We start from the raw sequence: 23,989 nt of genomic DNA on the forward strand, positions 1-23,989 counted from the left end.
AGTTGAACAGAATGGGTAGTCTCTTGAAAGAAGAAGAAGATTATGTGATGAACATTAACAATAGCAGAATACAGGAAACTGAAAGTAGTCAGATTAAATCGGGTGATGCTGAAGGAATTAGGTTAGGAAATGAGACACAAAAATCGGTGGATGAGTTGCTGTATGCGTAGCAAACTAACTAACAATGGCCAGATTAGAGAGGATATAAAATTTACACTGGCAATAACAAGGAAAATTTTCCTGAAGAAGACATATTCGTTAACATCTGATATAAATTTAAGTGTTTCCAAGTCTGAGTAGTATGGGACGGGTTAAAAATAATGTGTGTGTGTCGGGGGCAGAGAGGGGGGGGGGGACGACGAGGTGGGGGGGGGGGGGGGCAGGAGGATCAAGTCTTAAAAGCACACAGGTTCAAAGTGACATAGATTGCATAGTTGTGCAGAGGAGAGGTGTAGAGGTTTAGACAGGTTAGACTAGAGCAGAGAACTGCATCAAACCAATCTTTGGACTAAAGACGACAACCGCCACCAGAACAACAATAATACGAGTTCATGGCATACAGAAACTCAATCTGGAAATCTAGGTCAGAGGACTAGATTGTAAAAATATGATAGACGATTGAGCAGATCACAAAACTAAGAAATTTAAATCTTAATATCCAAAAAGCTTGTGTAAATTTAATTGTTTTTAAGAAATCTGAGGCAGTACGAAGAGCTGCAAAAGAATTATTCATTGACTTCTGGAATTATTTCAGTCAGGACTATCACTAAAAAAAATATCCTAAAATATCCTATTACGGTAGAACTCTAAAAAAACTAAATTTATGCATACATACTACTAAAATATTAATTTAAAGACTACAAAATAATGATGTTTAGGTTCTGAAATGTGCTTACATCTAACATCAGTTTTTGAACAGATCGGTCATAGTCAGTTGTTTTGCTGTCTCGAATCATTTTCATTCAGCCAAGTCTCACATCCGCTTGAGGGTAAGCAGCTGCATATGGTCGCACTCAGGCTGCCCCTCCACCCATATTAGCAAAGTGTGAATACATATAAACACCTCAGCAGCTGATGGTCCCACATTCAGCTCAGTGACAATGTATCCTCCTGGGCATCAGTTTCTTATCTCATACTTTGAATGATTTCATCGACACAGAGAATTTGGAATCCAGGGTCCAAAGAATCACAAACAAGCTGCTATATGAATGTCCAGGAATTTTTAAAAAAATCTTTCTTATATCCTCAAGTAATATTTCGACATCTGCCATTTTTCTTTCTTCCTCTTCCTTTTCATGTTGTTTTTTTCTGTACCTCATCTTTGGTTGAACTGCCTTTCAATTTATTCCAACTTCTTTTTAATGTCCTTGTCTCCACCAAATTCCATGCTTCTATCACTATGTAAGAGCAGTTTTTTTTTTTTTAAATCAATTTTTGGTACTGGGCCACATGGCCTTGTACATTTCCATCTTCTATTAGATTAGATTAGATTAATACTTGTTCCATAGATCATGAATACGACACTTCATAATGATGTGGAACGTGTCAGGTTAATGAAAGATGTCTGTACAAGATATTACATTACACAAAATATTGCATGACACTAATGCTTAAGTTAGTTTTTTTTCCCTCCCTTAATTTATATCTAAAAATTCAGCCAATGAGTAGAAGGAGTTGTCATCTAGAAATTCTTTTAATTTATTTTTAAATGTTGGTTGACTATATGTTTTCTATGGAAAGCTTCCTCAAAAGTTGTCTTCTGTAATGGTACTTCATAATTTCAATAACCGACGGTCCATTTGCTACAGTAAACTTGTCATGTTTGGTGGCAGGAAGAGTGTTTTTAAACATCCCATCTTCACTACCAAAAAGGCTTCCTGTGGAATGGGTGGGTGTGGCGTCCAGAATTAACAGCACCTTACTGCCTTCTTTTCCTATGGTACCTTGGTACTTTTTACTTCATGTATGTAAATTTAATTGTACCATTCAAAAAACACAGTAGCAGTTGTCCAGACCATTGGCTGATTATTGAAAAAGGTGGGAAGTTTAATATTTCGGGAAAGCCATGGATTCTTTAGATTTTTATACCAACATAAGGAGTATTTTGTGGTTTCTTGTAGAGTTAGTACCATTCAGCACTGTTACATCATCTTTACTAATCTTATGGCCAGGAGCACTGGTTCTCCTTTTAGAAGTTGAAGTTGTTTCAAATAAACCCTTCCAAAATAAGGCCTGTCTCATCTGCATTGTACAAAAATTCAGGATCATAAGGTTATGCTTCAATTTTGAATTTTTTCAATAAAATTTATCTGTTGTTCTAGGGTCTGATGACAGCTTTTCACTTAAATCCAACTCATGTACACCATGCCCATCCTTGAAATTTTGCCAGCCACTGCTCATTTTAAATGAAAACAAACTGTCGATTTTTTTTGGCTAAAAGTTTTGTTTTTTCTCAAACAATCAGCCCTGAAAGGGTGTTTTCCAAGGGGCACTGCTGTAAAAACCACTTGAATATGGCCTACTCAACCTCTTTATCTTTCTGCCATTTTTATAATTTTCCACAGCGAATTCTCATCTTCAGAAGTTTAAAATTGAGGACTTTTCTATGTCTGAAATTGTTGATGTTCCCACATTAAACACTTCAGATAACTGCTTGCTACTCAAGCCTTTGTCTAATTGTTGAAGGACTTTTAGTTTGTCTGCTAACAATTTTTCACATACAACAATGTGCATGCTGTATTCAGTGTTCATTGGAATAATTGTCTGAATACATTTATGCTGACTGGTTTTATAATGATAATAAATATGCAGTGTGCTGTATACTGTAATAATTATTGAACAAAATAAACAATTTTAGTCATACAGTACAAATTAATTTTTGCTCAAAGTGATCTGGTTACTTGGTGATCCAGATAGTTGCAGTTTGGGTAAGTGGAGTTTTACTGTACTTGCTAAGCAACAATTATTAACTGCCTTCCTCAATAACAAATTCTATTACATACTTGTGTGGGACCACTTGCCTGTGAATTACATAAAATTTTACAATATGAAAGAGGGTAGATTGATACTACAGAACAGATGTTTGAGTGTCAGACAGGCACATTGAAAGAAGGCTACTAAATATTATAAATTATCACAATAGCAACACACACACACACACACACACACACACACACACACACACACAACTCGTGCCAACAGCCACTGTCAGCTCCCAGCACTAAGTGCCAACTGTGGTGGGCAAAGATCTCTGTTGGAGTTAAGGAATGAGAAAATTATGTTGCTCCATTCTATGAGTTAACAATTTAACCAAGAAAGAACTCTATACATCCACACATAAAAATATATTCCACACTGTGCCACAATTCCAGCAATTATCGTTGTTTTTTTCTGGCAGAGCAAAATCAATGTGCTCATGAAAAGTGGAAATAACAATAGTTTGGGGGATAACACATATTCTCATATGAAATAAAATAATTCTTTGGATTTCTGATAACATAGGAATACTTCTATCGGGACAAGATAAATTCAGATACAAATCTGCAGGCTCATAGCCAGGAAATAATCTGCTGTGTCAAGACAATCCACATCTGCTGAAAGATTTGGCTGAGAAGTGATTTTACTGTCTCCATCTCATATAATCACTGAGTTTGTTATTACTTGTACTAAGTTCTATGGTAGCAAAATCGAGAAAACTGACTTACATTGTTTTACAGTACTGTTTAAATAAAAAGTAGAGACATGGAACTTAAGCAAAAAGTGTATAGTGAAACTTGTTTCATACATCAAGTTAAAATAATAACCACTTGTGTCATCATTCAATGGGTGATGCAAATTATAGTGAAACAGGTTTCCTGATTCCTGTTAATGTCACAGGAAAGTCAACAGTAACAGTAAAAGGCCCAATTTAGTACTTACCTGGTAAGGATATGATACTGTAGCCATGGCATGCTGTGGTTGGTATCCTTGTGATGCAGGCTGATGCTGAGGAGGTGGTTGCTGTTGCTGCTGAGGCTGCTGTTGCTGCTGTTGTGATTGCTGTTGCTGCTGCTGTTGTGGATGTTGGACTGGCTGTGGGGGCTCAGGTCCAGGAGCTGGGACAGGAGCAGGGGGTTGTTGATGCATTTGGGGGCCTTGGTGCAGGGGTGGCTGTTGCGGCTGAGCCTGCTGCGGGAGATACATATGACTTGGAGAACCAAGAACTGTGCTGCCAAACTGTGGAGGAGGTAACTGCTGCTGCCCTGGTGGCGGGACTGCGGTTGGCGGTAGAATTGTGTGAGGACCTAAGAGAAAATCACAAGTGTCAGTTTCTTATCACAATATACCTCCTACACTTCTTACAATGGAAAGTCCAGCACAGAATAACAAAAATTTGGAAAGTGTGACATGTGAACGTGGATTCATCCCATCTGTTATGTTTTTTCTACTCTAATAAACAACAATCGCCACCGCCCTCCCCCACCCTAAATGTCATTTAGCTATTCACATGTAACACTTACAAAAAAGTCTCAATATCTTAATTAGCCTTACTTTTAGTTGAATTTATTGCCAAGGTTATTTATTTGGTTGTTCTATTTACACTGATGAAATTAGTTGTCATTAGGGCACTTATAATTTGAAAATATAATTAACTGATGACAGTACAGTACTACAGTTCACAATATGCAAAATCTGCAAAACCTTATAAACTAATCAGTTCGTTTGGGAAAAGTGGCCCACACCATCAGAAAGTCTGGCAGTTCCATTTTCCTTTGAAAATACTATGACTCATCTGAAATTAATTAACATACAAGTATGTAATAACTAACATCACTGACTATTACTATTCTCCATGGCAGATTTCACTATAACTATTGTTACACTCCAAGCATTGACTACACACTTTTGTTACCTTATTTTCCATATAAAATGACATACAGCATTGACTAATTAACTGACTAATTAATAATGTCATGTAATTTACCCTCATTTGCATTATGGTGCTCATACATGTAAACAAGGGGATCCAGATCATGGAAAAATAATAAAGTCAATATATATTCATAAACTTCTACCAGCAATATTTTCTCTTCAACATTAGTTCATGCAGTTCATCCAAAACAATAAACTACAGCCTAGCCGATTTACAGAGCATATTCTAGTTTACAAAACAACAGTTTATTCTACGGCCATTTTTAAGTAGTCAGATTTCACCCAAAATTGGCACTTCATAGGAGGGCTATCCACAAAGTACATTACGTTTTGGAATTAAAAATAAATAAAGTATTGGAATTTTTTTTTATTATATACAGATGAAAGCCACAATTAAATACTACTTTTCTACATAGTTGCCATTTAAATTAAGGCACTTATCATAGCGATGGACGAGCTTGGAAATTCCTTCGTCGTAAAATTCGGCCACCTGCGCTTTCAACCGTGGGGTTACCTCTTCTTGAAGCTGTGCGTTGTCATCAAAACGCTGCATAGCCAACCACTTCTTCATTGCTGGGAATAAGTGGAAGTCGCTCGGAGCTAGGTCAGGACTGTACAGCAGATGAGGAAACAACTCACACTTCAAAGATTCGAGAACTTCACGAATGGCATTTGCCGTGTGCACTCGGGCGTTGTCATCAGCGAGATCTTTGAGCCCAACTTTCCCCTGCGCTAATTTTGTATTGCTCTTCTGAGGTTGTGCAGAGATTGGCAATACCTTTGAGAGTTTATTGTAGTGCCTCTTTCCAGGAAATCCACAAAAACCACACCTTTTCTGTCCCAAAAGAGGTAACCACGTGGTTGAAGGCGCGGGAGGCCGAATTTTACAATAAAGGAATTTCCAAGCTCGTCCATCGCTATGATAAGTGCCTTAATTTAAATGGCAACTATGTAGAAAAATAGTATTTAAGTGTGGCTTTCATCTGTATATAATTAAAAAAATTCCAATACTTTATTTATTTTTAAATCCAAAACGTAATGCACTTTGTGGATAGCCCTCGTAGTTTGAAAGCTCATGAGTAAGACATGTCACGTCTGCTCCCAGAGCTCAGTGTTGACAAATGTCACTGCTATGTACATTCTGTATGCGAAAATATGTGCACTGACACCTGCAAAACTAAACAATATTAATGTGTAATAGCTCTGTAGGGGACATCACCTTGTACAAGCACTGTCCATTACAGCAGAGAGACTAGCATCTTTGTAAGAAGCTATGCTGGCAGCAGCACAGCTACTGGCAGGGTAGCTTATGCCTGACAGACCTCAATGGATGAACAGATGAAGAATGTCCCACTATCTCTTGCCTATTCACTCCCACAGTCCTTCTCCAATTACCAATATACCCAACCCTACGTGTTTTGTGATCGGTGTCAAGGGTCTGTGGCACATGGTAAGATGTGTCATTAATAGAGCCTCAGGGGTACCAAGCGAGCTCCCTGAGTAATCAGCCTTGCACCACATGGGGTTCCTTGGTGTCGACCGAACAGATCCCCAATGTGCATGGGACCACAATGGAAAACACAGAAAATAAAACAAAAACTGGAGGATTTCTTGAAACTTCAAATACACAAGCATCTTGGATGGAACAACTGGAAGGTGTTTCCACAACTGGTTATGTGGTCAGTCCAAGAAGGGGAAACTGTTACTCAGAAGTTGCATAAGGTCACAATCAAATCCTTGTCTGGGTCTCAGAGGAGGAAACTCCTCAAACAACAAAAGAAAAAAGAAGATAAATGGAAATATCTAAAAGGTCCTGAAACTAAGACTTCTGGAAAAAAGAATGTCTCAGGGGTAATCAGACCCCTTCTATCTCAAAGACAGGGAACAAGAGACCAAGGGAGGAGTCTAACACACAAAATTCTCAGGATAAATGGGTCCAGAAAAAGCCATCGCAAGATGACAGTTATCGAGCAGGGACATTCACTGGTCAACATCACTTCACAGTAGATGGAGCTTATTCAGATGGCTCTCTTTGAAATGACTAGGGAGGACACAAATTCAGGATCCAAATTCAGGAGGGTCTATCTCGCCACATGTGCTCTTTATCTTTGTCTGTGAAGGGTTGGAACCATGGAGTGACTTACAGAGACGGTAGCCAAGATACCCTCTTTGAGAGGGGGTGAAGCTGCTGGACAAGACCGCAGCTGAGCTCTTCAAGACCGCAAACGTATCAATTTGGATACCAAAACTTGTAAGGATATTCCTCCAAAGGCTCTGTTTGAGAAACTAAAGATGCAGAACCAGAAGTTCTCAACACAAGGATCGGAGGTAATCATCTGAGAGATTGTACCAGATGGCCAAAATCTTGAGAGGCAACCAAGTGAAAAATCCCATGGCAATAAGGGAACAGGACCTGAAATTGTACAAGGTTCTCACAGGTTGTCATCATGATAACCAAGGACATCAGAAATCACCAAGGATGCAATTTGGAGACTACCATTGTTGCAGATGAACCTGCAACGCAGTAAAGGGGCAACTGCTGCCCTGAGTCCTTTTCTGGGAAGACAGGAGGTGGATGTTGCTGTTATCCAGGAACCCTATCTATATAAACAGGGCATTTCAGGCCTTGGGAAAACTGGAGGTAAGTTGATTTAAGCTATAAATTTAAATAATAACAGAATAAACGTTTATGTAAAGAATGGAATTTCAGTCAACCTGATGGCAAACTTCTGTTCCAGGGATTTAGTGACCCTCAGGATGAAACAATCTGAGGAAGGAAGCACATGGGAAATTGTAATGATCTGTAGAATGAAGAACAACTTCCAAGATAAGTAACATAGAAGTAGATATCCATGGTGTAGCAAAGCAGCTTAAATCACTTAATAAAGGCAAGGCCTCCGGTCCAGATTGTATACCAATCAGGTTCCTTTCACAGTATGATGATGCAATAGCTCCATATTTATCAATTATATACAGCCGCTCACTCACAGAAAGTCCGTACCTAACAACTGGAAAATTGCTCAAGTCACACCAATATCCAAAAAGGGAAATAGGAATAACCTGTTGAATTACAGGCCTATATCACTAATGTCGATTTGCAGTAAGGTTTTGGAACATATACTATGTTCGAACATTATGAAATACCTTGAAGAAAATGATTTATTGACACACAGTCAGCACAGGTTCAGAAAACATTGTTCTTCTAAAGCACAGCTATCTCTTTATACTCATGAAGTAATGCGTGCTATTGACAGGGGATGTCAAATTGATTCCATACTTTTAGATTTCCAGAAGACTTTCGATACTGTTCCTCACAAGCGTCTTCTAACTACACCTATGGAATATCGCCTCAGTTGTGTGACTGGATTCGTGATTCCTTGTCAGAAAGGTCACAGTTCGTAATAATATCCGATGTTCCCCGAAGAAGCCCTTTATTTTTCCCGATATATATTAACGACATAGGAAACAATCTGAGTAGCCCTATTAAATTGTTTGCAGACGATGCTGTAGTTTGCCGTCTTGTAAAGCCAACGGATGACCAAAACAAATTGGAAAATGATTTAGATAAGATATCTGTGTGATGCGAAAAGTGGCAATTGACCCTGAATAAAGAAAAGTGTGAAGTCATTCACATGAGTACTAAAAGAAATCCACCAAATTTCGATCATGCATTAAGGCATGCAAATCTGAAGGCTGTAACTTCAACTAAATACTTAGGGATTACAATTACAAGGAGAAAGAGGAGGAGAAGATCAGTATGGCCAGAAGTGGGATTGAACCAGTGTCCTCCCAAATGCGAGTCCAGTGTGCCACCTTGCTCGGTACACAATTACAAATAACCTAAATTGGAATGATCATATAGATAATGTTGTGGGTAGAGCAAACCAAAGACTGTGATTCATTGGCAGAACACTTAGAAGGTGCGACAGATCTACTAAAGGGACTGCTTACCGTATTTACTTGAATTTAAGCCACACTCGAATCTAAGCCGCACCTGAAAAAAGAGACTCGAAATTCAATGGGAGAGAAAAGTTTTAGGCCGCACCTCCAAATCGAAACAAAGTTGGTCCATTGTAATATGAGACACAATTTAGGTCAAATGAATGACAATTCAGCTATAGTAGTTATAGTAGTCTGGTTTGAGTTGTAAGCTTAGCAGTTAAGCTTCACCAGGTAGCCATTGCTATGCGTCAGGTGTTCCGTCCGTATTTATACGGGTACCCTTCCTTTTTCACGTGCTTCGTCTGGTTTGAATTGATTGCTTATTTTTCTTTGATCTGATAAGTGCTGTTCTCTTTGTTATAGGTATTTACATCACTCACAGCTGAAAATGCATTACTGTACTGTGTCATGCATTGTTTGTTGCATTCTGATAATGAGTGTTTACGACCTATCGCCGCTCGCAGCATGGCTTGCTTTTGTGCGCACTACCGCCAAATAATAGACTGCATATGATAGAAGATGTTCTGAACGAGAGTTTAGCGAAAATTTTCCTCAGTTTGAAAATCTTAGCAGACACCCCTCTTTAGTACATTACATTCTGCACAGAAATTAGAGTCATCTTAAATTTAAAAATCTAATCACTTGCCATGCTTCATTTCTGACTATCACTACTCGGCATAAGAATAATACTAATATAAACATGACATGATATGTATATTCTTCCGTGTTTGCTGTTGTCTCACTCTACTTTCGTAGTTTATTAGGCAGACAGGATTTAAATGAGATAGCAGCAAACATGAAAGAATACATGGCATATTCGTATTATTATTATTATTATTATTATTATTATTATTATTATTATTATTGTGAAGAGAATACTGCATGTGATTCACAATTCATAAAAGTTACTATTAGCAACCATCTCTTCTCACAGGTAGGAAAAAATTCAGAACACAAAGTTGGCCATATTGACAAACATCCTAAACAGTCTGGCCAGTCAGATTTTCATAATGCATTGAAATGCTGCTACATTCGAAGATGAACAATACAGAATTTGTATTTACTTCGTTGGATAATGTATGAAAATGCAGTGTTCAAAACTCAGGGCGGAGAAAAAAAGCTCGTCTTCCGCCTTTTTTAAAATTTATTTACTGACGCAGAGGTTTTGGTGCCAGTATTTACATTTGTGCCTGCGAAGCGCTACATATATTCAATGACAGAAGTTAGTTGTGGTGGCACCTACCAACATTTTTCAGAACTTCTGCTTTGCACTCTAAGCCGCAGGTGGTTTTTTTGGATCACAAAAAACCGGAAAAAAAAGTGTGGCTTAGATTCGAGTACATACGGTACACCACTCTTGTCTGCCCTATTCTGGAGTATTGCTGTGCTTGTCCGCTTCAGGTGGGACTGACGAATGACTTCGAAAAAGTTCAAAGAACGGTGGCTCGTTCTGAATTATTGCGAAATAGGTGAGCCAGAGCCACAGACATAATATGTGAATTGGAGTGGCAACCGCTAAAACAAAGTTTTTTTTTTTTTAAATTGTGAAGAGATCTTCTCATGAAATTTTGATTACCAGTTTTCTCCTCCGATTGTGAAAACATAAGGGAGAAATGATCATAATGATAAAATAAGAGAAATCAGGGCTTGCACAGAAAAATTTAAGTACTCATGCATCCCGCATGCCGTTCGAGTATAGAAAGCTAGAGAGACAGCTTGAATCCTCTGCCAGGCAGTTTACTGACAATAACAGAGTAATCACGTAGATGTAGATGTCTCAGATTACCTTTCTTATGAGGACAGTACTACTCCCTCCCAGGAAACAAGGAGACTGGTAAATAACTGCTCACAGCATAATGAATAACTGCTGGTTGGCTGTGATGCCAATGGCCACAACTTGGTGTGGAGAAGCAGCATCCCGACATTAGAAGTGAGCACCTTACTCAAATTTCTACTACACAATAATCTGGAAATTTTGAATAGGGATAGGGAACCTACCGTCTTGGTCCACTATAATAGGCAATTATGTCAAACAATGGCATATGGTGATGGAGCCATCCTTAACTGACCACGTGTATATTAAGTTTGAAGTTGAAATCGGTGTTAAACAGACCTTGGCCTATAGGAATCACGGAAAAACTGACTGAGAAGCATATATGAAAGACCTAAACTCACACTTATCTGAAGTCAGAACTTTGATAAGGAATTCTGCAGATTTTGAGGATATCACAGGCATACTGACATCTGCCATTACCATTACGACCTCATATTTAGAATACTGCCCAATCACCAAGAAGTGCACAAACAGCAATTTACCTTGGTGCAACAACTAACCTGGAAGCGTAAAGGAAGCAGGTAAGAACATTCAATCTTGCAAGGAAGAAAGAACAATGTGCAAAATATCCAGAAGCCCTGGTCAGGTATGACCTTGCAAGCAAGCGAAGCTATCTCCCTGGAAGATATCCTGTGAGGAAGTGAAAAGCACAGCTACTTGTGCTAGACTTCAAAAAATCTTCACTAGAATACCAAATAATCCAGGAAATACTTTCAGGAAGGAGGATGGTTAGTATATAAGATCAACAAGTGAGACACTATATGTGCTCAGCAACATGCACTTCTCTCAATGCACTGACACACTTCCCTCAGTGCACTCTTGCAGAAAACAAATAACACATGTCAGTCCCTCAGAGACACTAGTTTACAAGTAATTAAAGGGTATAATTGGAAACTGCTAGAAAATGTACTGATTTCAAAAAAATCGAGTGGGAGGCATTAACGTTTCAACCACTTAAGTCATTAGGCCCAGTTGGTATCTTTCCAGCTCTACTGACACAAGTAGGAGATGATTTAATTAGATTCCTATGTAGACTGTTCACTGTCTGCCTGACAGCAGAAATCAGTGCTAGTGTTTCGAGGACAGAGAAGTTTGTTTTCATTCTGAAGCCAGCAAGAACTGATCATACCAAGGCCAAGGGATGTGAGACCAATCAGTCTGTCCTTCCTTCCAAATACATTAGAAAAACTGGTTAATGTGCATTTTAGGGACAAGAGGTTAACTGAGGTTCCTCTACATGTAAATCAACATGCATATCAAGCAGGTAAATCATATCAAACAGCATTTCACCAAATTGTTGGGAAGGTGGGAAAAGCCCGACACTTTCAGGATATAGCTCTCTGCATTTTCCTGAACATCGAGGGGGCTTTCACCAATACAATCTTCAAATCCATGGTTAGAACAGTAGAAGAGCTTGGCACTGAGAACCACCATACACGACTAGACTAATATCATTCTAACTAGATGAAAGGTAGAAGCCAACATGATGAATGAGAAAATGAGAATGAATGTCAGCAGGCAGTGTCCACAAGGAGGGGTCTTGTCCATACTCCTGTGTAACCTAGAGGTCAACGAATGAGTTAAAAGACTAGAGGCTACTTTTGCAAAGGATACATTGATGATTTAGTCAAAGTAATACCCAACAAATTTGCTAGTTACTAGTTGAACAATGGCACAATGAGCACTAGACATTGTAGAATATTGGTGCAGAAAACATGACTTCGGTCTGTCCCAAGAAAATTGTTGTAGTTATCATTTATGAGGAAGCAAATCTCAAGCTCCTCAGTAAAACTCAACCACTAGAGGGGGTAATGAAGCTTCTAGGGATAACCCTGGATGCGGTCCTATCACGGACCCCTCATAGACAGAATATACATTCCAAGGCAAAAACTACTCTTATGTGAACTAGAAGGGCCTTTGGTAAAAACTGGGTTTCCATTGCCATAAGTATGAACTGGATATACACCACTGTAGTAAGACCTATGGTAATTTATGGAGCTACAGCATGGTGGAATAATGTAGAACAGATGGTGGCTATTAAGGAGCTTGGCAAGGTGCAGAGATTAGCCTGCTTAAACAAAATATTCTCTCTTTTCAAGCCATATCATTTACAATAAAATACTTGAGCTTTTGATGGCTATTTCCACCTTTGTTGTTAGGAGTGTCGCTTGCACAGATATAAGTGCAACATCTAGCACCAATCAGAAAGAGTTGAAACCATGCAAGCACAGAAGGCAAGTCCACTGCAGGACCAGTGATGTCACGTGCCACAAAGAGCTTGCACCACATTTGAAACGCCACTCCCACTTCCCCATGTGTGCCAAGCAAGCATCTTTGCTTTCTTTCAATGTCCACCACCAAACCCCATGCCCAACTGTGTACCCTTGGTCCCTGTTAAAATTTCTGCTGTATATTCTAATCTTGAACACCTCCTTTATAACAGATTCCCAATAAGTGGGTGCATGAGTCACGATTCTCTTCTGTTCAAATTGTATTGTGCGTCCATTTTCCAGGCAATGCTCAGCTATGTCTGACTTGTCCAAGCTCACCTTGTTTAATATGTCACTTGTGATCAGTACAACATTCTGTAACTGTGCGAATTGTTTGACCTCTATAGATGTGGTCACACTTGCACACACACATCAGGCATATGAAGAGCTATGTGATCTTTAATAGGACACAGCATATCTATTATCTTTGGGCGTAGGCAGGTGGCAAAACACTGGCTTCAATCCAAGCCTCTGCAGCACACATCGTAACTTGCTTCTCGTTGGTCCATAGTATGGCAAGAAAGTAGCCGCATTGGCCTCGTCTGCTGATTCAGCAGGCATCCTTTGTCGGTGGCTTCTGAAAGCATTTGCAGTGTCTCCCCTGTTGTATCCATTCTATCTGAACACACATCTTAATCCTGCAATTCAGACTGTAGGTGAGAGTCTGCAGGCAAAATCTTTGCTCTGTGTACTAACATGCTCAGGACTGATTTTTCGTGTAGAAGTGATTAAAACTACTGATTGGTCAGAGTGCATTTGTTTCCTATACAGTGAAAAGCCAAGCCAGCATCCTGCCTTCTGCACAGCTAAGACATCCCAGAATGGTAACTTTTTCATCTTGAGGCCTTATCAGAAACGTATCATCAAGGTACTGCAGGAAGCAAGATGGACGGAATGCCACAGAGTTCAGAGCCTGCTTCTCAAAGTGATCACTGAAGAATTCATGACTGCCGGAGAAGGTGGCGACCCCATCGCAGTGCCATTCGTCATCTCATAATATTCATAGAGCTACAAGAAGTATGTTGTCATTAGAACATCATGGAACAACTTGAAGATTCCTACAGTATGTTGAGGACTCCTTCCTGATATGGCCTCAGTGAAAATGCACTGCAGCAGTTTATCGATCACATGAGAAGTGTCCACTCCAACATTAAATTCACTATCAAGATTGAGAAGGATGACAAGCTACCATTCTTGGACATTTCAGCTGTGCTGAAAACAGGGGGCCATTCAGTGTATAGGATGAATTCACACTAATTGATATTCGAACGCTGCTAGTTTTTACCACCTTGCAGATGATCAAGAGGTCCTGAACACATTAGTACACAAAGCAAAGATTTTTTTCTGATAACGACCACCTACAGTCTCAATTTCTGCATTTAAGGGGCAGGTTTAGAGAGAAAGTTTAGCAAGGGAGACACTGCAAATGCTTTCAAATACCACCAACAAAGGACAACTGGTGAATCAGCAAAAGAGGCCAGCCAGCTGCTTTCCTGCCATACTGTAGAGCAATATGCAGCTGACTACATGGCTCTTTGTTTGCCTGGTGAGTACTGTGTCCCCTGTGAGTGCATCAGTATCTATACAGATTAAACAATTCGCACAGCTGTGGACTGCTGTACTGAGTACAAGCGACATATTAAATAAAGGGAACTTAACAAGTTTGTATAGCTGGGCATTGCCTGGAAAATGGACACAAAATACAATTTGAGTAGACAAGGGTCTCTGCTTATGAGTCAACTAACTGCGATTTCGTTGTAAAGGAGGCGGCTGAGGTTTGAGTAAACAGCAACAATTTTAACAGAGATCAGTGGTACACACATAATAGGGCATGATGGCATGCATTGGATATCAAAAGAAAGCAAAGACTGTTGCTTGGCACTTGTAGAGGGGAGGGAGCAGCGGCCCCTCGCACCACTTGATTCACTTGTCCCGCAGTGGACTGGAGCTGCTGCGAGCTGCCTATCTCACATTTACCCCATCATGTCATTTCTGCCCTCTCTGGTTGGTGTCATATACTGCACTCATGCCTATATATGCAGAAAACCCTGCCAAATACGCCTGCCAGTGAGTTACACTTCTGACAATGATGGTGGAGATATCTATCGACATGTCAAGTATTTTATTTGAATTTACATGGCTTGAAACAAACTGAGACGATTTGATTCACGCATGCTGCTGCAAAAGACATCGAGGACACATTGCCCTGCTTAGCCATAACAGGCAGAATTAGCAGCACACCCACTGCTGGAATTGAGACCATGTTGGACATGCCTCCATTACACCTTTGGGATACAGTGGAGGCAGTAGCAAGCAGCAACCCATGTGGCTGCCCTGCCAGTTTGCAGCCAGCTAAAAAACACACCCTTTACTGCACACACGAGTAGCGCCACCAACAAAACAGTTTAAGAGACACCACACCGAAGCCGGCCTTGTCAGGTAGCGGAGTTCACTCAGTGCATTAGAAGCCTACTGGTTAGCCTCTTATCTCTGTATTATTATCTATGATGAACTTGCTTGTATCAATGAACTTTTAGAATACAATTGGAGTTGCTAAACTGATGGTAATTAAAAAATAAGAGTTAAGAACATATTACGTGTGCCCCTAATTATTTTGCTCTGTCTCAGCCCTCACCTATTCCTTGGCATCCATCTCGGGACCGGCCCAATAACTGGTGACAAGAATGTTCCCTCGAGTGTTCCAAACAACCACCTGGTGCCACTAACACCTGTGTATCTATTTTTGCTGAATAGTGATTTTTTACCATGCTTGCCTTACTCTGCTTTTGTATTTCAGAACATGGCCTGGAACTGACTGTGTTTGTTTGTGCTTACTGAGGCTAACATTCGTGCTTTTTGGTTGTGCATAGTATTTCTCGTTTTGCAATTTTTCATGTGTGTTCTGATCATGGCTAGCCCTCCACAAGAACTGTCAGTGATAGAGATCGTCCAGTTTCAAAGGCAGCAGATGCTGCACCACCTCCACCCCACCTCCAAGAGCACAGCCACAGCCAGCAGTGCCTGTTTTCATCTCACCATTCCACACATCTGATTCCACTCATGAGGAATGGTTTGAGTACCAAGCACAGCTCAGTGCACACTTCATGGCACATCATATAGAAGGTAGCGACAGGCAACCATATTTCCTTGCAACTATTGGTATGTCAGGGTACTTGTGAAGGCTCACCTGCAAGCTTTTCCCCTCCACCCACCCTGTGTTCCTTATGAAGAATTATTTGTTGTGCTAGATAAGTAGTTTGAATAACAGATTAATGTGGCAGCTGCGTGCTACAAATTCTTTTGTTTGCATACGCAGACTCATAAGCAGTAGGCAGCAGACTTACAAGGACTTCCATGCCATTGCAGTTTTAAGTGTGAGTGTGGATGCTGTTATAATGATGCCATGATCAAGGACTCCACTGTCCAAATGTGTCAGATCCTCACATATGTGAACAGATTCTTAGTATTCTAATCCTAGCTCGCCAAGATTTGGAAATAGTGGAGTGTCAGGATTCATATGAAAATGCAACAGTAGATTTTGATTCTGCTCCTGTTTGTGCCATACAGAGTAATGGTAAGCAGATTGTGCCTGTAATTTGTGCACTACGGCACACAAGGTCTCAGCCAGGACGGAACATGAACAGAACCAGTATGCTAGGCCACAGATTAGTGTTGTTAAATCCTGCCCCCAGTGTTTCTCAGCACACAAACGGCAGGCAGGTCACATTCAAACTGTTTGTTTGCAGAAATGCAAGTCCAACACACAATTTGCACATTCTCATGAATGTTAGTACAATTTTTCCAAGCCCAGTAGTGTTTTTGTGTTACACTGTGCAAGTCCATTGCAACAGTGAAGAAGCTTCACACTTCTTCCATTGAGCATCAGGCCAGTAAGTTGTCAGTCACTCCACTGTTTGCCAATACCAAAATACACATGCAGTTCAAGACACTGGTGTGTCAGTGTGTTCTTTAAATAGAAGCACTTATGAACTGTTAGTCAAACCTAAGCTACATAAGCCAAAGGCAACTCTTTCTGTTTATGGTGGACATAAGATTCCTATACGAGGTGTTTGCAGCCTACCTGCCTCAGTTTGTAACATTATAAAGACAGTTCCATTAACTGTTTTGTGCTCGTGTGGAAGCCAATATATTTTTGGCATTGACTTGTCTTATCTGTTTGGTTTGTACATTCAAGACAATGTTCTTCTATGTACAATTTTGTGTATACAGATGAATTTAGTGACATTTTGCAAGGTGGCCAAGGCAAAGCTACTGATTTTGAGGCTCACATTACCATGAAAGACAATGCACAACCAGTTTCGCTGATTACAGCTGATGCCTTGTGCTAACAGAGACCAGGGGGCATAAGGGCTCTTACCTTGGCAGGACAATGGTGTGACTTCCCCTGTAGCCCCTGTAGCAGCCAGTCAGTGGGCAATACCGTTTGTGATAAAGAAACCTTCAGGCAGATTATGTTTATATGCAAATTTCAAGGTAACAGTAAATCCACAACTATGGTTGACTCTTTTCCTTTGCCACGTCCTGAAGAACTCATGGACACACTAGGTGTAGGTTCTTCTTCTCAAAAACTGATCTTCGCGATGCTTATTTGCAGCTTCCCTTTGAGACATATTGACAACAAGTTTTTATGATCAACACCCATATGTGGTTATTTAAGTTTCTGAGGTTACTGTTCAGCTGTGTGTCGGCACCTGAAATTTTTCAGCATTATTGCCTCAGTCCACAGCAACAGTTCCTTCTTGTTCAAACTATTTGGATGACAGTTGGTTCAGATTGTATTCCTAAAAATATCTTTCAAATCTCATGACATTGTTTTGAGTACTCTCTGATGCTGGGTTAAAGTATAGTAAAGACAAGTGCTCCTTCTTCAACACAGATTGAATATTTAGGGCATGTGATCAAAAATGAGATTATCCACTCTTTGCAGTCAGCACTCAGCAGCCATAAAGCACTCTCCAATTCCTAGGAATGTCAGTGAACTGCAAGCTGTGTTAGATAAATTGAGTTATTGCTTGCAACTACTCACCAGATTGAGAAGGAAGGTCTTGCTATAATATATGGCATGACCAAATTTCACCAATATTTATATAGAAGAAAATTCTACTTGGTGACTGGTCACCAGCTTCTCACCTCATTGTTCAGCCCTTCAAACCCAGTCCTCCACACACAGTGCAAAAGTTGGACCGCTGGTCTCTGTTCCTACACGAGTCAAATTTGTGTAAAGACCAATGGCTAAGCAATCGAATGCAGACTCACTCTCTCTCACATACATGTGAGCACTCATTCGGCCTTCGACACCTCAGAGGATTCTTGTTTCCACATTGGTGTTCAGGGCAATGAAATAGTTGATGCTTTTCCAAGCGATCACTGATGGATTGCTCAGGCGTCAGCTGAGGCACCCAATCTCAAGATTCTAGTACCTCCACACCAGTTGGCCACATTCAATTAAACAGACACAACACTGGTGAGGATTTTTTAAAGATGGGGATTTTCTTACCCTATTGACACCACACCAGGTAGTCAACATCAAGAGGGTGGTAGTAACCCACATGACTGCCCCGCCAATCTAATGCCAGTTCAGAATCACACCCTGTGCTGCACATGCAAGTAGTGTCATCACTGAGCCAGCTTAAGGGACACCGCACTGATGCCAGCCTACTCAGAGAGCGGAGTTTACTTGGAACATCAGAAGAATACTGGTTAGCCTCATCTCGCTGTATCATTATCTGCGAAGGACTTGCTGAACTGAAAACGATTAAGCCAGAGTTGAGAACATGCTTATTATTATTTTTTTCTCTGTCTCAGCACCCACTTATTAATTGGCATCCACCCCTGGACTGATCTAATAACAGTGAGTGTGGTAAATATAAAAATGGCTGGGGAAATGCCGGATGTCATTACAATAGCTTCCAGTTGCTTCAATAAAACTTTCAATATAGCAACTGGAAGAAGAGAGCAGTGGAAGAATGTACCACGACACCGTTCAGGAGACAGTCTGGTTACTGACAGGCCAAAAACAGATGAAGGTGCTGGGACCAGAATATAAGGGGTACACTTTAGACTAAAGAGAGCAGTCTCTTTGTGGAAGCTGGCCACTGTATTCTAGATGGAGATACCCACTATCAGAGTCTGCATGAAGGAGGATTTGTGTAGATGCTACAAGGACTGCAGCACCTACATTCATCAGACAGCCGAGCAGCTCTGAAATCTCTATCGGCCACTGCAACAAGATCAAAGATAGTTGCACAATGCCATAATCCCTTTGGAGACTAGGGTAAAGCAAAAGGATAAATCTGCCATAGGTTCCTAGTCATTAAGGAATTGGTGACAATCAACAAGCTGATAAACTGTCCACCAAGAAAGGCACGATGACTCCATTCACTGGACCAGAACCTGACTTAACCAATACTAATTCAACAGTAAAATCAAAACTACATTGCTGGATAGGTGGCAGCTTCTATGAGGGTTAGTAAAAAGTAATGCCTCCTATTTCTTCTTCTTCTTTTTGCCAGCAATTTCAACTGAACTATGTAGATTGAGAACTATGACACTGGTGATTAATTTATGAATTTTCAATATAATCTGTATCAATGGTATAGGGGATAAGGCAAGACCTGCCATCCAATTTTCCCAATCCCTTCAGTGATGTGACAACTGGTGTGTGGTCTTGCGTTGTCATGTAAAAGGTGAACATCCAACATAGCTTTTGTGGGGCAAACTTTCTGAAGATGTGCTTTACGCTATTTGGGAGTTCTGATGTATTGGGCAGAATTTATTACGCATTCTTGCTCTTCTTTATATATTTAAAAAACACCATCATCTCATCATCTGCATCCCAGAATACTGTAGCCATAACTTTCCCTGATGATCACACAGTTTTGAACTTTTTCTTCATTGGTGAGTTTCTGTGATGCCATTTCATTAACTATCTCTTTGATTTTGATTTAAAAAAAAAAAAAAAATAAAAAAAATAAACCCACATTTCATCTTCAGTCACAACTTTTTCTCGGTACTCCTCTCCCTCCAAACAGAAGTGCTGCAAGAGTGGGGAGGCAATTTTTTTCCTTCTCTCTTTATTCTGGTTGGTTAACATTCTAAGTACTCAAGTTGCACACTCCTTTGAGTATCCCTGTTGCTGAATAATCATCGTCACACTGCCTTTACTGAGGGAAGTAATGTAACACAAATCATCTGCAGTCACCCGGTGGTCACTACAAATGTCATCAACTCGCTGACTGTGGCGTGGGGTCATGATTCACCAACCAACAGTGTTTCCCTTCAGCTTCATTACAGCAATGAACTCACCATCTTACAGCGCTGATTTCTACTGCTGTATCACCGAACACATTTTTCAGTCTTTCATGAATTTGAATGGGTGTTTCACCTGCTGCATTCAAGAATTCTATCACAGAAAGCTGTCTAATATGAACATCAATGTCACAAGCTACTACAGTATTTGTATCTGCTGAAGCAGAAAGTAGCTGCTGCAGTGAACTGGAGAAGCAGCTTTGTGGAATAGCATGAAATTCAAATTTTTCACTTAACAAACTTTGTTTATGGGAAACCATGTTTCAAGAGAGTTCAGTAATCCTGAACTTGGACAGGAAACAGTTTAAACTCACGGCAGGACTCGCGACTGGTAAGACAACTTTAAGAAATACCTCACATGATGAGTATAAAAGGAAGAAGTAGACTATATGGTGAGGAGGATGGAACTGCAGTACATCTAATCTTCCAGTGCAAAATTCTGGAGAGTGGAAGACACGGAAGATTCGGGTCAATAGAGCCTGAAGAAACTGGTATCTATAAAGGACTAGTAAAGGGTCTCCTCCAACTTCTTAAGAGCATCAGCTGACTTCAGCAGAATCACAGAGAGTGAAAACACACAATAAACTCAGTTTCCACAAGGGCAATAGTGGGCTAAGACCACTGTTGTTTTTGTCTCCCTACATTAATCAAATCAAATTAATATTTAATAACTTTCAAGTGATTTCTGCATATGAGATTAATGAATATTTTAACTGAATTGTGTGGTAATTAAAAAGATGTGTGATATCATTGTCACTGGAGTGAGATATAGTTGGACATGGTGATTGTCATTATGGACTGACTTAACTAAACTCCAACAGTGTATTTTTCTCTGACAAGTTACTACAGAATAGAGTTAAATGTGAACTGTGACTTGTTTGTGTAAAGGTGAACTTTAGCCTAAAATAAAACAATTAACTTTGCCTCTGAACTGTTGACAGGTAAATGTTGGTGCTGATCTGGTTCTATCCACCGATAGTTTTTCATCGTAGATTATCCAATCATTGTCTCTAACCACTGAACTTTGCAAAGAATAAATTTGTTAATGCAGTTAAAATTATGGTGTCATGTACTTGCTCTATAATTTTTAGCCCTCCATTACCAAGTTCACTATGCTTTTAAGTTTTTGATGCATTCAACAAACTTAGCCCTTCTTTTTACAAAAAGCCTTTATCCTCTTTTGATTTGTACTCTTTAACGTCCATGTTTCAGCTCCTTGTAAGGTTATAATCCATATAAATATTTTCATAAAAGATTTCCTAACACTTCAATTTATATTGGTATTCATATTATGCAATGGGAAGTGCAAGATGGAAGAGCAAAAAAATTATGAAAAGGGTAGATTGCTTTTCATCATATAGTGGAGACATTAAGTTGCAGACAGGCACTATAAAACCTGCTGCTGTGCATTTAAGATTTTGGCCAAAAGGCCTTCGTCTGAAGTAGAAGACACACACACACACACACAGAGATATATATATATATATATATATATATATATATATATATATAACAGAAAGAAACTTCCACATGGGAAAAATATATTAAAAACAAAGATTCCAAGACTTACCAAGCGGGAAAGCGCCGGCAGACAGGCACATGAACAAAACACACAAACACACACACAGAATTACAAGCTTTCGCAACTGGCAGTTGCTTCGTCAGGAAAGAGGGAAGGAGAGGGAAAAATGAAAGGATGTGGGTTTTAAGGGAGAGGGTAAGGAGTCATTCCAATCCCGGGAGCGGAAAGACTTCCCTTAGGGGAAAAAAAGGACAGGTGTACACTCGCGCACACACACACACACACACACATATCCATCCGTACATACACAGACACAAGCAGACATATTTAAAGGCAAAGAGGGGAAGTCTTTCCGCTCCCGGGATTGGAATGACTCCTTACCCTCTCCCTTAAAACCCACATCCTTTCGTCTTTCCCTCTCCTTCCTGAAGAAGCAACCATCGGTTGCGAAAGCTAGTAATTCTGTGTGTGTGTTTGTGTGTTTTGTTCATGTGCCTGTATGGTGTTGTAAGGAGGAAGCATGGGGCAGGGAGATTGAGGGATACACGGTAGGGTGAGTGAAGGTGTCGTGTTGCTTGTGGGAATGTGGAGGAACATAGTGAGGTCAGAGTAGGGCTACAAGGGGCAGCTGGGAGATTTTGAGAGGGAGGGGGGTGGGGAGTGGGGGGGGGGGGGGACTAGCAGGTGTGTTGGTGGAATAGAATGCTGTATAGTACTGGAGTGAAAGAAGGAAAGGGGAGAGGTATGTGGAGGACAGGGATTGATGAAGGCTGAGGCCAAGAGGGGATTACAGGAATGTAAAATTTACTGTAGGCAGAGTTTCCATCTGTGCAATTCAGAAGCTGGTGTTGGTAGGAAGGATCCAGATCACACAGGCTGTGGAGCCATCGCTGAAGTGGAGCACATTGTGTTGGATAGCATATTCAACAACTGGATGGTCTCCAGCTCTCTCACGGACACATATTGTTGGTGTCCATTCACGGGGAGAGACAGCTTGTTAGTTGTCATGCTCACATAGAAAGCATGACAGTGGTAGTAGCTTAGTTGGTACATCTCACAGCTGTTTTCACAGGTAGCCTTGCCTTTGATGAGATAGGTGATGCCTGTGCAGTGCTGGAGTAGGTGATGGTGGGAGGATGTACGTGACAGGTCTTGCACACAGATATCTTTCAGGGATATGAGCCATGAGGCAAGGGGTTGGGAGCAGGGTTGTGAGAGGGATGGAAAGGATATTGTGTAGTTTCAGTGGACAATGGAAACCACCATGGAAAGGGTGCAAAGAATAATGAGTAGGATATTATTCATTTCAGGGCAGGAAGTCAAAAGCCTGGTGGGAAAGGTGGTTCAGTTGCTCCAGTCTTAGTCTTGGGTGGTAGTGAGTTACAAGAGGAGTACAGTTGCAGTCCGCAGTCCGGCCACGGCGGCAGGAGACGGTGGTAGTTGTGAGAGTTGTGTGAGCTGTGCTTGTGTGTTTGTTGTCTACTTCAGAAGAAGGTCTTTTGGCTGAAAGCTTAAATGTATAGCAGTCATCTCATTGTGTCTGCCTGTGATTCAATGTTTCCTATATACGGTGAGTAGAAATCTAATCTTCTCATAATATTTACATTATGCCTCTGATTTAAAGTTATGAACTGCCATAATATGATACTATGCCCTTGCATTTCAATCACATGTACGTCTTTCACCTGCATTTCAATAAAATGTATATCTTTCATTTATTTCCACATCACAGAGCCACCATTATAAGGCATCTATCAATATGATTCATTGTCTAATGCAATGTTATTGTGTCAGTTACCAAAGAAGCAAGTCTTTTTTCTTTCCTCCACAATATCAATATTATTCCCCAAATGAATGCCACCCCAACTCACTTATATGTGTATGACACACACTCACCCTTATTTTGCAATAACATACAATGAGCTGCCTTTCTTTGAATTTTTTTCTGTGCCGTTCATTGCTCCTACCTGCTAAGAATTCCATACTGTATGGCAATATTCCAGTAGACAACCAACAAAGTTTAGTGTAGGCAGCCTTTTAGTAGATTTTTTGGATTATCCAAGTGTTCTGCCAATAAAGCACAGTCACTGCTTTCCTCCCTCCACAACATTTTCTACGGGATGGTTCCAATTTATGCTGTTCACAACTGTAATCCCTCAGTACTTAAATGAATCTGCGACC

At 40.3% G+C, this 23,989-nt stretch overlaps 1 protein-coding gene across 12 annotated transcripts in view; it reads right to left on the bottom strand.

Annotated features, from left to right (window-relative positions):
• LOC126281946 (uncharacterized) overlaps positions 1-23,989 on the bottom strand; it is a 282,662-nt gene that overhangs the window by 54,104 nt on the left and 204,569 nt on the right. For all 12 annotated transcript variants that reach the window (XR_007551314.1, XM_049981296.1, XM_049981298.1 and 9 more), the window contains one exon: positions 3,919-4,283. Coding sequence is in view for 11 of the 12 variants with exons in the window: in XM_049981296.1 (XP_049837253.1) it covers positions 3,919-4,283 (365 nt within the window). In the remaining variant the exon portion in view is untranslated. The remainder of the gene's footprint in view (positions 1-3,918; positions 4,284-23,989) is intronic.

This window comes from Schistocerca gregaria, chromosome 7 (assembly GCF_023897955.1).
Source record: "Schistocerca gregaria isolate iqSchGreg1 chromosome 7, iqSchGreg1.2, whole genome shotgun sequence".
Lineage (NCBI taxonomy): Eukaryota > Metazoa > Arthropoda > Insecta > Orthoptera > Acrididae > Schistocerca > Schistocerca gregaria.